This window comes from Seriola lalandi, unplaced genomic scaffold (genome assembly GCF_002814215.2).
Source record: "Seriola lalandi dorsalis isolate HSWRI2012SDOR001 ecotype SW California unplaced genomic scaffold, Sedor1 jcf7180002054599, whole genome shotgun sequence".
Classification (NCBI taxonomy): domain Eukaryota; kingdom Metazoa; phylum Chordata; class Actinopteri; order Carangiformes; family Carangidae; genus Seriola; species Seriola lalandi.
In genome coordinates this window covers 345284-361565 of record NW_019525152.1, presented here as the reverse complement: position 1 = coordinate 361565, position 16282 = coordinate 345284, and the positions used below count along the sequence as shown (strand labels likewise).

Below are 16282 nucleotides of genomic sequence, written 5' to 3'. Positions count from 1 at the left end.
CTTCTAATGCTTTCCTACTGATCACTTTTTCATATATCTATTAATATTCTTCTACAAAATTAACAGCGCTCTACAATTTTGAGTTACTTTTTCTATTTCAATTTTACACAATAGGACGGGATGCATTGTTAAACATTAAACTACCCGACGATACATACAGTAGTTTTCTTTCAACTGCATTAACTATAATATTAAACAGCTGCCTGCATGTTGCAACAATAATATTGATCCAAGAATTGAATCGCATTTAGTGGCTGACATTTTTATACTCACATAAGTAAGTTATTTTTGCTTTGTTGCTTCAGTTCATCCTGTTCAGCTGCTTCCTGCTGTTAGGACTGCACATGCTGTTTGTTTTGTTGTTGTTTTAAAGGCTAATATAATATCTTTTGGCTAACACTGGTACATTTATATTGATGCTGGTCAATGTGCATTGACCCTGGGAAATTAAAATAATGAAAATCTAATTCTGAATGCAGGATTTTTACTAAAGTAAGTGACCTGAATACTTATTGCACAACTCTAATTGATAAAGAGCATCTGATAAACATTTAGAAATCCATCATATATCATCAACAAAATACTAAAAAGCAGATAATGAGGTCAGGGAATTGAGTATTCTTTTATAAATAGGACATGTAACATTTATGTAACTCATAATGACCTTTTTTTGGTTGAATGCATCTGTCATTCACAAAATTTCGATCCCTAATGCATTTTCTGTGCAACCACTGTTATTATGGGCTGTTTTCCCTCCTAATAGCACTGTTTTTGTCCCATAAATAGATGTGATATCATGACGCAAAACATGCCCCACAAAAAGCCAAACACACGTGCTGTGCTTGCGCAACTCATCTCCATAAAGCCCCTCAGATGACAGGGTATTTAAACCTGTCCACTGCACCGGTGATGGCACACACGCACCGTCGGCTCCGGTGTCTCCGTGAAGCCTCCAGCAGAGCGCGCACACATGAAGACGGAAGGCGGGGTGCAGGCCGCGCCGTTCGGCGGGAGGAAGCAGAGTCTGATCGAGGATGCTCGCAGGGAGCGCGGCAGCGGCTCCGCGGGCTCCCCGGGGCCCTCCAGGTACGGAGACGGCTTCGTGTTCGAGGAGAAGGACGGCAGGGTCACTCTGAACGTCCTGTTCGCTCTCAGCAACGAGAAAAACGCGGGATTCTTCAAAACCGGGAAAATATTCGAGGTGAGCCCCAAATAAACAAAGATGGAGGAAGTATTCAGATCATTTACTCCAGGAAAACTGAACTGTGCTGCACTGTAGAAATACTCTGTTCTGCATTCCTGATTTTACTTGAGTTAATGTTATTTTAAACTTAGTTAAAGTATTAAAAGTTAAAGTAATTATGAGGGGAAATGGCCTTTGTGAATGTGAAATATTATATATTTTATTATTATTACCACTGATGCTGTCACATGGAGGAGCTAATTTAAAAAAAGTGAATATAGATAATTAAATGTTTTGCATGTGAATTCCTAATGTGAAGTAACTGTCAGTGTTATTATGTTACTGGATCATTATCATTGGTGTATGTCCAGTCGAGTCGAAGCTAATTTAAACTATTTTATACACTGTTTGTAATCTGTATAATTCACAATATTTTGTAAATTAATTATATATTTTATATGCAAATTATTAATCTGAAAGCTAATTTACAAAAAATAACAATTTGTGTCTCAGCTGATCATAATTGAGAAAAACAGAGCATGATATACAGCTGTGTTTTATCCAGATGTGGTTTCATCTGAGAAAACAGGCACAAAAAGTCACTAAAACGCTGATTTCTGTTTTCTATTTTTAGAAATTGCATTTAAAGTTAAAAGCTCCAATCTTGTTTTATGGATGCAGGTTATGGATGTGGTTCGAGAACGAGTCGGGGAGAAAAAAAAGGCCCTAATTTGCATCAATTTAGGCTTTAACATCCAAAAATACAAGCCAATCAACAAGATATTGCTTAACTGGTCCAGGTGATAAAACTGTTGTTAAATAAAAGGCAGTTTATCTCCCATAAGGCCTTTGGATTTCAAGAAAAATTAAAACAAAATACATGAAGTTCTTCAGACTAATGACAAAAACTAAACTACAAGATGCAGCTACTTCCCCTCAGCAGCAAATCACCTGTTAGAAAGAATAAAATACCAGAAAGAGTGATTGTATTTGATTGTTTTTGTCTGTTTTTTATTTTTGCTCTTCACAGACGTTTGAAGCTAAACTTCTCCACATCGAGAGTCGACCGGGGAGGAAGTCGAAGAACAGCACGACGGACCTGGAGTTTTTCATGAAGTGTGAAGTTCACAGCTCTGACCTGGACGTTTTCATCAACTCCCTGAAGAGAGTGGTTGATGACGTTCGCTCCATACCGGAGGAAAAAGGCAAGTGCATGGTTTTATTATCACACTCCCTGTTTTGTCTTTACAACTATTACAGTTCCTTGCGAGGTACGTACGGATGAGGATATCGTGTGCGATGTTCCTGGCCTCATTTATTCATTGAATACTCCTTTTGAATGTTTCCATATGATAATAAGATGCAACCAGGCCGATTACAAAACCGCTAATTAATTTCTTTTTTTTTTCCTCCCATCAACATCACAGTTCCCTGGTTCCCCCGACAGATAAAAGACCTGGACAGATGCAACATGCTAATAACCAAATTTGATCCAGACATGGATCAGGACCATCCGGTGAGTTTTCATAAATCTGCTGCAAAATATCACAGTTTTACTCACATTTACAGCCAATTCATGTTCATTTAACATCCTTTTTTTTTTTGTTGTTGCAGGGATTCAGTGATCCAGAATACAGGAAAAGACGGGCTTATATCTCCGAACTCGCCTTCAGATACAAACAGTGAGTCGGATCTCAAAAAGAAAGTCCCTCCGTGTTCTGAGTATCATTAAAATATCCCGTCATAAATGAATTGTCTTTGTTTCAGTGGGGACCCGTTACCCACGGTGGAGTACACAGCAGAAGAAGTATCCACATGGTGAGAATGAAGTGCACAGTTACAGATGCATTGTGGGCGACGGTTCAGGGCTGCAACGGTGTGATAACACGGTGTGACTGTGTTTTAAATTCAAGGAGGGAGGTTTACCAGCAGCTGCGGAGTATTTACCCGAGTCTGGCCTGTCGTCAGTTCCTGGACGGGCTGCAGCAGCTGGAGAGAGAGTGCGGCTACGGAGAGGACCGCATCCCTCAGCTCAGAGAGGTGTCTGCCTTCCTGAGAGGTGACAAATACAGACACACTACAATGAAAAGAAACTTATAAAGTAAAATTATGAGACATTTTGGTCTATAAAATCTAACAGTGAAAAGTTACGGAGATAGTAAAAGAAGAATTAAGAAAGCTTACTCTCTTCAAAAGACAGAAGATAGTGCTGCAACTAACAATCATTTCAGGCCAAATATTTTCTCCATTAGTTGATATGTCTATAAAATATCAAAAAATAATTAAAATAATAATCTTAAAATGTCTTGTTTTGTCTGAGCAAGCGTCCGAAACCCAAAGATATTCAGTTTACCGTCATAAATGACAAACAAAAGCATTAAATCTTCACATTTAAGAAGCAGCAACCTGCAGGTGTTTGGCTTTTTTGCTTTTAAAAAACTATTAAAGTAGCCAGATTATTTTTTGTCTAATGACTGAATCAAATAATCGACTACTTGTTGCAAATAAGATTATTTTATTATAAAGAAAGAGAGCGATAATAAATTAGAGGTGTCTGAAAACCTGAAAAAGAATCTGCCTGACAGACATTAAACACACACTGAGGTCATTGTAGTGTTACACTCTAGATACTAGACTATATTTCATTCATCTTTTAGCTCTTCAGCCTTTGAGCTCCATCACTGTCGCACCGACACTTTCTCTCCTCCCTGGTCATTGCAGAGAAAACGGGTTTCCAGCTGCGTCCGGTCGCCGGCCTCTTGTCGGCCAGAGACTTCCTCGCCAGTTTGGCCTTCAGGGTGTTTCAGTGCACACAGTACATCCGACACTCCTCTGCACCCATGCACTCCCCTGAGCCGTGAGTCACTGTTTATCCACTCTTTTTAAATGTATTTATTGATGCACGTATTCAGTCTCTTTCCCCTTTCATTGACTCTGTTCCATCTGCTCTGGCAGAGACTGCTGTCATGAACTTCTCGGCCATATTCCCATGCTGTCAGATAAAGAATTCGCCCAGTTTTCGCAGGTTGGTGGACTGTGCTGCGCTGTATCTTCTTTAATTTCTCTTTAATTTAGTTGTATTTCCTCTAATACTAATTCATCTGAACATTTACAGGAGATTGGACTTGCCTCACTTGGAGCTTCAGATGAGGACATTGAGAAACTATCAACAGTAGGTTTCATTTATCCTTTAAAAAGCAGATTTACAGCCATAAATAAGTAAATTTACATGTAAATTAAGAGGAATTTACATTTGTATACATTTGGAAGTGACTCACTTTGTGCATTTTAATGGATATTCAGTGCCATCTAGTGGCTAAAGCTAATAACTGCACATTATGTTGACCCTCCTGGAGTTCAGGTTTATTTTCGGTGATTCATGGTGTGCTAATTTCAGCACAAACTACTCTATAATCTGATTTATCCTATCAAGTATAAAGCTGCCAAAAGACAAGAAAAATTACACTGAAACCTATAAAAATGCACAAATCCTGAGTGATAATCTCTCAAGATATTATTATAGAACAGTTTGAGGGTGTGAAAAATATAATTTCTGTATTTATACAAAAGAATATGGCAGAAAAAATGTACGAAATACAACTACAGCAGTCTATTCACATGTAAAGTGATTTAAACCGAATTTAATTTTGTGCCTTTTTCATTTAAAGTCTTTTAATGACTGAGTTCAAAGGTTTAACATTTTATTAAAAACAGTTTTTATGGTCGACAGACATTAAAGAGATGCTGCGTTAAATCTCTACATCACCACTTTCACCTGGTTCTCAGCTTGTACATAAATTATAAATGATGTTACTATAAATAAAACATGCCCGGTGTATTCGCAGATCAAAAGAGAGACCAGATCCTCGTCCAGGCAGACTGGAAATAATTTTATCTGCTTTTTTTTATTGTGTTCTCCTATTGTAGTTGTACTGGTTCACTGTGGAATTTGGCCTCTGCAAGCAGAACGGAGCAGTGAAAGCTTACGGCGCTGGACTCCTGTCGTCCTACGGAGAGCTGGTTGTAAGTGCCATCTCTCCGTTCACACACAGATTATTTTTACTTGCAGCTTGTTCTCCTCGTTTTATTTGCTTGGCGCGCTCACGGCCTTTGACCTGTTCCTCCAGTACGCTCTGTCCAACGAGCCAGAGTACAAGCCGTTCCACCCAGAGGAGACGGCGGTGCAGCCGTACCAGGACCAGACCTTCCAGCCTGTCTACTTTGTGTCCGAGAGCTTTGAGGATGCAAAGATTAAGTTGAGGTATTTACTCATTACATACAAACATCACATTAAATCTGTTTGTTAAACTTTCCACCCTTATATTACAACAAAATGTGTTTCTAATCAACCTCAACCACTGATTAATAACTTACTCCTGATGCTAATCATTCACTTAATTAGGAGAAATGCCTGTATTTAAAATATTTTACTTAATATTCCTACCTGAGAAATTCATTCTTAACCTTTAGGAACAGTATATGTAAACTCAAAGGCTCACTTACTAGTTTTAGGAGCTTTCAACCAGTTAAAATCAGTTGAATACCACAGGGAGATTTTGGAGCTCATGACCATGAAAACATCCAAAGACTTGCAGAATCTATGCAAAGGAGCATCGATCTTTTTTTAATACTAATCCATGTGCATTCATTCACTCCCACAGGAGGTTCTCTACAACCATCAAGCGTCCCTTTGCGGTTCGCTATGACCCCTTTACCTGCAGCCTGGAGGTTCTGGATCAACCCGGCAAGATCCAAAACGCTCTGAGCCAGATGAGAGAAGACCTGAAGACCCTGCACGGCGCCTTGGAGAAGCTCAGCTCATCTTAAAGACCAGGACCGGACTTCCTGTAGAGATAAAGACAGACGGACACTTGCAAACACGAAGGACAGACATTTGGCCTGTGTAAACGTTGTATATGAGATCGACCATTATGAACAGCACATAAAGAGAATCACAATGTAGTCAGGTTTTTATGAGTTTCCACAGGGCCATTTATTTGTGTGTATAATGTATTATGTAAAAGTGCAGATCATGTAAAAAGAAATAAACGTTTATTTTCAAAATGTGAACGTTTTATATTCCAGAGAGAGAAAATATATATTTTTTTAAATTAAGGTGCTAAGTGTTGTCCTGCAGGAGGAACAGGAGAGAGAGAGAGAAAGAGAGAGAGAGAGAGAGAGAGAGAGAGAGAGAGAACCACTACAATGCAGGGCTTGTAGGCCATTTTCTAGCTTTTAATTCCAAACCGACTATTTCCATTTGGAAAATTCTTGGAACCCATTTATCTTCATGTGTTATTAAGCAAAAGGGAAGGAGCTAATTATGAATGATTTAAGTATCATGTTCCCTCTGCTGGTCAAGGCCAGAGCCAGCACTGAGGCCCAGCACATCAGTAGGGCCAGGTCACCAGAACCTCACAGCCGACCACAGTACGGTCCGCAGGGCCGCGTTGCTGACAGATGCTCTTCTCTCTTCATTTCTCTTCCTCCGTGCGACTGGAGGATTTGGCTTTCGGGCTCTTTTGACGGACGTCCAGCGTTTTGATCTCCACACAGGCGACAATGCATATCAGAGCCGCACATGTCAAAGCTTTCCCTCGAAAAAGACAAATCATCTCCATCTGCAGGACTCATAAAGCATCAACACCATCGGCACGGTGGCTGGCAAACCCTCCCATCGGCCACCTTGTATCGGGAAGCTTTCCCTTCCCATAATTCCACTCTACAGTAAATCAAGCCCCGCTTCAGCCTCCCTGGGAAAACCTGTGTTTGCGGAGTAGAAAAAATTGTGTGTGAAGAGAGAGAGAGAAGGATAAAGCAAGTGGAGGGAAAGAGTGATCTACTGCTTGACAAGTGAGTCGGGACACACACACACACACACACACACACATGCACAAACACACACGGACATACAAACACACACACACACACACACACACGCGCGCGCGCACACATACATGCACACTCTCTCTCCAACCAAAAGTCAAACACTTTATAATTCCTTGTATCTCGTTCTACGTCCAGCGCTCTCAAATCCACAAATCCCCATGAAACCACCGCCAGGATCCGAATCTGCTGAGCGCTAAACAAAAGCGGGTCGCCACGGCAACAGGACGACCAGTGAGGGATCCAGCTAGATTCTTGTGCCTCGCGTACTCGCCGCAAATCCCAAACGCTGTATCATCCTGACTCCAACCATAAGTGTTTCCTTTATTGATGTCAGGGCCATCCCATCCCTACGCTGGCTTGGTTGGCTCCTCCGAGCTGGAAGCAGGGTCACGGGGTTCACTTTGCCCTCAGGCCCAAGAACTCAGAAAGGGAAAGACACTCTGTGAGGTGTGAGCAAATCTGAAGATTTAAGGCCTGATAGGGAGCTAATAGTTTTGCGAATGGCTGACAAATCATTTGGTAATGCTTTGTATAACAGCTTCAGTCATTCGAGGGAACAGGTGAGAAGAGGCAGACCGAGTGTGGTTTAACTTGCACAAAAAAGAGAAATGTAAATATGACAATTTGTAGTTTTAGAGGGAGTTTTCCAACAGCTGGCAACATTTTTGTTCGTGTTCACGTTAAACAAATGTAATAACGAGGCGGCCTTCAGGGCAAAGCGCACAAAGCAAGATTGGGGTTAGGCCAGGATGTTTTCCCAGCTCTGCAACATTTGGAAGTCGAAGCACTTCAGCCTGAACCAAAGGTCCATCTATGTTAAGAATAACACCAAGTCCGTCCCATCGTTTTGGTTCTGAAAGCCGGCGGGAGACCTGGGCGATGTGAAAAGGATTGTGGGCTGAAAAGATCACAGCAGTGCAATTACACAGAAACGACAAAAGCAAGAACATCCATCTCTGAGGTGCGGCAGGGTCGACTGACTGGTTGGGCAACGTGCTTCGACTGGACGCACATCTCATCCCAGAGGCTGCGCTGGGACGGACTCCTCCAGGCAAAATAAAACCTGGAAGACCAAAATGACCTGGCACAGAACTGGTACTGACGAGGTAGCCAAGATGAACTTAACTGGTGGTGAGGCTGAACTTTTTTTTGCCAAGGATAGGGAATGATGGAGGGAGCTTATTGCAGCTTTATCTCCCACTGGGGACAAAAGAGTAAGCAAGTAAGAGGTGTTGGTATGTGAGTTTTTTCACTTTGGACAAAGCCAGACTTGCTGTTTTCCACTTTTCACGGTAAGCTAGGCTAAACACGTGTTGACTGCAGCTCTGCACAGAGCACAGTCATGAGCTCGATATAAATCTTCTCTTTTGAGTGAGCCTCCCCCCCCTCAAAAAAAGTAGAACTATTCCTTTAATAAGAACAACCATCAGTGGATGGTGGATGCTCCTCTAGAAACCGTTAACTTCACAGCAGTTCAGGCTTAAACAAGATACAAGGTGTTAAACAAGGTGTAGTGTTGGAGGTTTCAGTCTTACTAAGCTCCGACAAACACACGGCACATCCTGACTTCAGTCTGACAAGAAACGAGAGACCAAAAGAAAGTTTATCAGCAAATCATAAATATATAATCACGAGTTTCACATCAAGTTAAACAAATGAGATAAAGTTGCGTTACATATATTCAGCTTTAGAATCGATGGTGGTCTGTATTAGTAAATAAGGTTCGACACGCTTCGACTATCCGTCCCAATAATTCACACAAAGTCGTGAGAATCAAACCATTTCTCTAATCTCGGTCTCGGAAACAGATTCAATGGAGCATATTTCCGAAAACGAACTATCCCTTAGTGAGAAATCATTGGTTGCCAGATCGAGAAAAGTCCCTTTGGTTGGATGTTTAACCTCGTCAGGCAAAACACTTTAGTTTCCAGTTTAAAAGCGTTTGCACAGACACGGAGATCAATCATCATCCTTCATTAAGGTTTGAGGGGGGAAAAAGCAAATAAGCATATTTAATATAATGTTGAACTATTCCAAACATATGGTGTTTATACTTCTTGATTATTCTCCCATCTCTTTAACTTCTTCAGCTCCGTTTAATGTCCTCCAACATGACCACTTTCAATGTAGTTCATCAGGAAGACCATTCAGTGACTGTCACTAATAAATCCTCAGGGGTTTCTTCTCAGTTGGAGGGGTAACTACACAAACAGGTGTCATACTGGGGAAGGATAAACACCCGGCGAACCAGCAGTCGTTTATTAATAGCCTGCAACTGATCTATATAGTTTTAGTTAGTTCATCCTTCAACTTCCCCAAAAGTGTTTGACGAGCGAATCTACTGTTTAGATGATCAACAGACTCCACCCGAGAGTAGTAATGGAGCACTTTTGGGCCGAGTCGCTTCCACTCATCAAGATCAACATAATCACTTCATTCTGGGAAAGCATCGCAAACAAACCAGCCGTGAGATTAAATCAAACACCGGCCTCAAAGAGCTCTAATCTCTTTCTTTGTTTCCCCTCATATCATGCTCCTCATTATTTTTATTTGCTCTCTTTTTGTTGAGCCCCGGGCTTAAAGTTGGCAGGGCCGCAGAAGAACTATCTGAGGGGGAGATTAGGAGAAAGTTGGTGAGGATTTTAAGGCGGTCTGATCTCTCTTTCATCCATTTCACAGTTTGTTATTAGTCCACACACACCACTACCGCAAGAGATCAAACTGTTTGTGAAGCACAATAGCTTCATTCAGGTTACATCAAAGGTAACATCGAGGCCCGGGGCAGTGACATCTGCGGACGTGCTTCCAGGAAAGAGGTGAGTTTGTAAGAGGTCCAAGACAGATCGTATGTTGCAGAAATCACCTCACAGATAAAATGGATTGAAATCTTCATGCAGTTCTGCTCGTCGGCCATCAGATGGTGTCCTTGAGTCACTGGGATTTGTGAAGCCACTGAGATTCATGACGCATGTCTCAAAAGGAAACTGGCTCAGTTAGCGATTCCAGTGCCCTCTATGGCTGCTTTTATACTCTTTGGAGAGCACTCAGAGTGTGCACAGATGAAAATGGCAGCCTCTTGCTCAGACACTGACATCTCCCGTGTTACATGCAGCTGCTCCAGCACCACTTGCACCTTAAGCACAGCAAACGCAGGGAGTGGAGACCACATTGGACTTGTTCAAACAAGAGTGGACCAGGAGAGCGGTAGCATGTTATGCTTTGTGGATGGCGGTTAACGCGCCCTGTCCAAGAAATATACAAGGTTGACGAACTGGTTTGAAAGAGTGGAGGTCTCTACGGCCTGTGCTCGCTCCGTTCTGTCGTGCAGAGACATCGTTGCACAATACGACCTAGTGTTTCGTCTGACATATACATTAATAAAGTACAATAAACGGCTCTGTTAGACACTCAAGTATGAATGCACATTCATCCAACGCTACACCCTTGAAGATTAAGTACATCTGTGGAAACAAGTGATCAGCTGTCACCTCGGATGATTCATGATCACGTTAATTAAATGAGTGCCCTGTGCAGCTTAGCCGGCGTACGACTGAAAGTGGAGATGGTGGTTTCTCACACGTGGCCTTCCTGTGACAGTACAATGAGTCCTTGTTTTACCGGAGGATGTTACAAGTTCCTGCCGAATCACCCTTCGTCTTCCATGTTTGGTCTGTGGAGCATTGATAATTATCCTCCAAGGTAAGGTAACGCGCATCTCCTCCTCTCCCTGCATCCTCACCAACCGCTCAGTTCACATGCCATGCAGTGGCAGGTGACCTGAAATGGCCTCAGACTCCCAATGCTTCCCAGGGTTTTTCCTATGATTACATTTCATACAACCCTGTTAACCTACCCACCCCACCCCACCCCCACGCAGGGTTTGCCCAACATTGGCGCACGGCTAGACCTCCTAGTTTCTCCTCACCTTAACCTTTCTGTGGATTCACTTCACTCCACGGCAGGTGGACCAGCCCATACAAAGATATATCTCTGACATGATTCAAAGTCTGTCATGGATAGTGATAAAACTGAGAAACAGTAAGAGAGAGAGAACACCTGTAGTATGATGATCATGTTGACTGGTGAAGTGGAGATTTGGCACCGAAGCCTCGGCACATTCCTTTGAACTACAGCTCTCTTGGCAGGACATAACAGACAACTGATGTAACTCACTCTTCGGAGAAAAGAAAAGTGAGCCCTTCGCAGAGACCAGACCAGCCTGCTGTTTATCTGTAGCTGACCTGAAGGGGTAGTCAGAAATATGTATATAAAAAAACAAAACAAGAAAAGCTCAAATATGCAGCCAATTTCCATAAAAACTCACCAGTTACTCAGAAAAATATTTTATTGAACATTTACTAGAATAGAAACAGAGGATCTAGTTATCCACCGTGGATTGTGCCGCAGAGACGTCTACATCTCAGTCATCCAAAAGCAAAGTTTCCTGTCGCCGCCGATCACGCAGAGCGGAAGCGTCCGGTGCCAGCTGAGGCCCGATCCTACCGGTGCTGATCCAATCATCACTGGCTGTAACAACATCGATATGTGACATGAGACCGGAGCTGTAAAGAACATTAAAAAGATAATGATCTGAACTGTGAAAAGCATCTGACTGACCTGTGGGTGGCCAAGATGGTGGATGAGTAACTGACTACTGATTTTTCCTGGACATCCAGTGGTGGCGAAGAGGTTTTCATTGGCGCGAGACCACCTGAAGAGGAGAATAACATCCGCTTGAATGTCATCACATGCTGTAAAACTGCTTGAATATAATATCAACGGTTAAAGCTAATGATTTTCAGACTTGTACCCGTTGACAACTTAGAAAGATGAATCGGTTTCCTTACTTGAATAACCGTGCTTTATCTATGTGCGCTGGCCTTTTTTCTTGCGGGTAACTGCAAACAGTGAGAACAAGGTTTAGACATATCGCATATCGATACATCGAGCAGCATCAATAACGTACATCCTCCCTCTCCTCACCTGGAACGAGTGATGTCCCAGATGAGCCAGTCGTTGCCCGCCACAGCGCCGACTTTGATGGTGTTGGTGAGGCACCAGTCGGCCGACATGAGCGGCGACTGGCCGCAGTCCAGAGACAGAATGGCCTGCTGGGTGACCAGGTCGTAGAAGCGAATTGTCCCCTTCTTCTCCGCCACCATTAGCTTGGAGAGGAGAGACGGGTCACTTCAACCAGCAGCTGCACGTTTCCTACTGTTCATCCAACTATTTTCAACAACCGCTTATTGTCTAAGGACTAGAGCCTGCCTCAGCATGTAATGGTGGAGAAAGAGAGCGATCATCAAAGGCAGCGCTAACGGCATCGAGATTCTTCAACAGAAGTGCTTGTCAAAAGGTTGGAAGAGTATCTGAAACAGCCTGCCCCCAAACCTTTCCAGCGCCTGGCCAGGTGTGTGGAGGTGAGACAGGAGAGTAGGCAGGGTGTGAATGGACTGTAACATTATGAATACCGTCGTCGTCATCATCATTGTCGTCCCCATTTAAACCATTTGAGGATATTTCACAGCAAAATGTGTATTATGTTTGGCTTATTTGAGCAGTCGCAGCAACATCAAGCACGTTTGATAGCAATCAGGACGTCCGAGCTGAGCGAGGAGCATGGGAGGGTAATTACACAAAGCCCACCAACCACCTCGCAAAAGGTGAGGTCACATCCGCTCCATAACGACCTTCTCTCCTGTCCCAATAATGAAAAAGTTATCTGCAACCAAATCCACTGTCCTGACATCTACTGGCTACTTGGCCTGAGCTATAAACACATGCAGACGCCTAACCTCACACCTGACTGTGTTATTGTCATACTGCTGGTGCATGTACAGGGGTTTGCATGTGGACAACCGACCCAAGAGAGTTTGATCTCATCGTATCAGCATGTACCTAAAAAAAAAAACAAATCCTTCCTACCTTGAAGACCTCCTCTGGGTGCCAGCACACGCTGATGCCCGGAGAGCGCAGTCTGAGAGTGGTGCTTTCATTCCCATCCAGGTTCCACACCCTGTTGAGAAAAAAAAAAAAAAAAAAAAAAAGGTTAAAACGAGTATTAAAAATGAACAATAAGATACAGCACAGTTGACGAGGCAGGGCAGAACCTTGTGCGTCTCTTACTAACTAACATCAGGCTTTGTGAAGTTAACCATTTCATTAGATGCTGAAAGTTCTGTGAGAATTCACTGCAAAAAGCCTCTCTGGCCGTCTCATTACCGCGACGGGGTAACAAACACAGGACTTTTAATCAGTTCTAATTAGTAATGTTACAGACTGATTCTCCTCGATATGTGAACCGCTCTTGGCCCAAAAATCCGAAACGTCTTAATTAACAACAAAGATAGGGTTTTAGAGCAGACTTCTAAAAATAGCACTGGATTTTGAGTCACCCCTCAGATGCTTACATAATAGCTGAAAAAGAAAATTCACCTCCCCAAAGATTTCTTTCAATGCAAAACATGATGACGTAGTTCCTTCTCCAGAAAGCTTTTGTGTGGTAAATATAAGGTTGCATGTTTCTTCGTTACCGTATGCCAATATATTCTTTTTAAAAAAAAAAGAAAAGAGTTGTTTCTTCTTCTGGTTCTGTTTGCTGCAGAATTCATCCTCAACTTTTCCCCCCGAGTTTGTGGCTCAATGCGAGACACGTGTCTAACGGGCTTTTATGGCGCACAACGGGGGCAATGATAGACGGCGTGTTTTCATCCAAGTTCATGTTTGCTCCTGATTTCTCCAACTGCTGCAAGTTGTGCACAAGTGATGTACGGGGTCTTCAAGCTTTTCCAGGGAAAACGGGTTCTTTTCTCAGATCTGGGCCCTGAGCTGTGAAGACAGACAGACTTATGCTGGATTCCTCTTACAGGGAAAACGCCAGCTTCGCATTACATTGAGCTATGATAGCAGGGGCAGAAGGGGGGAGGAGGAGGAGGAGGAGGTGGTGGTGGGGGGGACATCACCCTCGCCTGACTCGGCGTTACGCTCCACTCACATTACAGCAAATGTTTCGCTGTGGGCGGCCCGCTGCCATTCATTTTCTGTGGAGTACAGAGAGGGCAGCAGAACGCACGTCAGTTGAGGAAGAGCAGGGGAGAGAAGTTGAACAGTATCCTACTTTATGCAAATGAAACAGAGAGGTCGTGCAAGCAAACGCAGACCGAGAAATCAAACATTGTGTGAGGATTATGACCGATCTTCATTAAAATAATAGCCAATTCTGCAGCTAAATAAGACATGTGATAGCAAACGCAGCTGAGAAACACCACGGATGTAATGAATCACTTGGACGAAGGGAGCTGCGGTTCCTGAGACCTGGATCTATGGTTAACCACATCTGAACGATCCCTGAACTAGAAGAAAAGGTGGGGATGGGGGAGCAGGGGCAGGGGGTGGGAGGCTACAAGTGTTTCTGGGAATATAAAACAAACGCTTGTGAAGCATGGGAAGGCGCTGACTGATGAGGTCATGCAGAAGACATCATCTAATAAAGCCCAAAAAGTACCTCCAAAGACCATCTAAATGTCAAGTGTGTTGTTGGAGAGATTGATGTCCTCAGTGGTGCGGTGTAGGGGAGGATATGCCCCGTCTCAGATGAAGACCTCAGTAAACACTCAACTTTTCCTGCCTCGTCTCCCCTGCAGCAGGATAGAGCCCTGTCGAAACTCTGGGCTTCTTTCCTTTGCCCATGTGCAGACTCAGCCAGAGCCTCCACCATGGAGCATGAGTGGGGCTGAGAGGGGGGAGGGGGGGTAGAAAAACCCCCAGACCACATCAGGAAAACAACGACTAAACCCTATTCTTTAAGACCACTAGCCAAGCGGAGCTCAATTGCACGCTACACCACCAACGGCCAAACTTTGGTCAACCACTCTGCCCTTCAAATGGAGAGCACCGGCTCCCCAAAAAAACATAAACTTTGCCGAAAGAGGTGAAAGACATGAGACACGAAAACACACGTGACCGCCTCTGATAAAACACTGTATAATTGCATAACGCTATATCAAGCAATAACACTCCGCGTCCATGTACAACAGAGTTGAAAAGGACATCTGAAGTCCCGTATTGTGTTATCTAAGTGGGAAAACATCAAGGCCGCAGCGTTACGGTTTGTCAGTGTTTCCCGTACGTGGAGGAAACGGGAAATGCTGTTAGCGTTGTATGATCCGATTTACTGTAGAGAGCAGAGTAAATAATCGAAGGTGACTCTCTGGAGGGAGAGAACTGGAAGAGTCAAACAATACAATCCCATCCCGGTGCCTGGCAGGGTCGCCCTGGTGGAGGTGCACAATGTCTGCATCAGCATGTATCCAAACAGGACCTGCTCAAGATTTAATTTAGATTTGAAACACTAACATTATCTTTTGCAATTTTACTGTTGAGAGAGTTATTGAAAACCGTTTCATATGTTTTTTGGAGCTAGTTTCCTCCCATACATCTGGTGAGTTCAGGGATCCCCTTATAATGCCTCACAGAGATATGCATTTAAAATGAAAAGTGCCTCCTTGTACCTCAAAGGAGACGTCTATAGCTGCTGGGGTGGGTATGTGGAGTAGCTGAACTCATTTCAAGAAATAGAAATAATTTGATTTCAAAAATATATTCAGATATTTCTGTTGAGGAGGAAAATGAAGACACAAATAATGTCACAAATAGGACTGCACAGTACATATCTCCCCGCCTGAGCCAGTTGTAACACCATGTGTTGCATCTGAGAGGACGGAGGAATAGTGCACAGTAAGCTTAAAGTGACAGATAAATGGTTGTAAAGGATAACTGAAAGTATATGGCTCAACTGTTTAAATAGACAGCTAAAACAAATAGCTAAATAGATATCTAAGAGTAAAAACAGTTGAAATAGAAAACTGCTTGAAATGTCTAAAAAGGGCTAAATTATTTAAATATGTCTAAGAGTAATGGAGAAATGGCTGAAAAGGATAATGCTACCTAAAATAATGGATAAAACTGCTAAAATGGATAAATGCTAAACCTAAAAACCAGTGGCTATATGCTTGAAATAGCTCAATGTAACTGATAAATGTTTAAATTTATAGCTAAATGTAATTTAAAAAAGGATAAATGGCTGAAACATCCCGCTTCTGCACACAAGGGGTAGTACCCCAAATGCAAGTTTTAACAAACCAACCTAAATAATTCAAATGCATGGAAAAAATATTGTATCAATAGCCCCATTTTTTATAACTAACAGTG

The 16282-nt window shown here is 42.8% G+C and overlaps 2 protein-coding genes across 5 annotated transcripts in view; one reads left to right on the top strand and one right to left on the bottom strand.

Moving 5' to 3' along the window:
- The first annotated feature begins 147 nt into the window (after positions 1-147).
- On the top strand, positions 148-6247 carry th2 (tyrosine hydroxylase 2). The gene is made up of 12 exons (XM_023419381.2): positions 148-1201; positions 2214-2388; positions 2611-2699; positions 2798-2865; positions 2951-3001; positions 3097-3242; positions 3905-4040; positions 4139-4208; positions 4299-4355; positions 5111-5206; positions 5311-5444; positions 5845-6247. Exons 1-12 carry the CDS (start codon positions 971-973, stop codon positions 6008-6010), a joined length of 1419 nt encoding a protein of 472 aa, XP_023275149.1. The 5' UTR covers positions 148-970; the 3' UTR covers positions 6011-6247.
- A 5152-nt stretch (positions 6248-11399) lies between these two features.
- Positions 11400-16282, bottom strand: part of nup37 (nucleoporin 37) — a 20757-nt gene continuing 15874 nt past the window's right edge. For all 4 annotated transcript variants that reach the window (XM_087177413.1, XM_023419377.1, XM_023419378.2 and 1 more), the window contains exons 6-10: positions 12998-13088; positions 12056-12237; positions 11920-11970; positions 11690-11783; positions 11400-11599 (exon numbers count right to left, since the gene is read on the bottom strand). In XM_087177413.1, the coding sequence (XP_087033539.1) occupies positions 11486-11599; positions 11690-11783; positions 11920-11970; positions 12056-12237; positions 12998-13088 (532 nt within the window). In that variant the 3' untranslated portion in view covers positions 11400-11485. The remainder of the gene's footprint in view (positions 11600-11689; positions 11784-11919; positions 11971-12055; positions 12238-12997; positions 13089-16282) is intronic.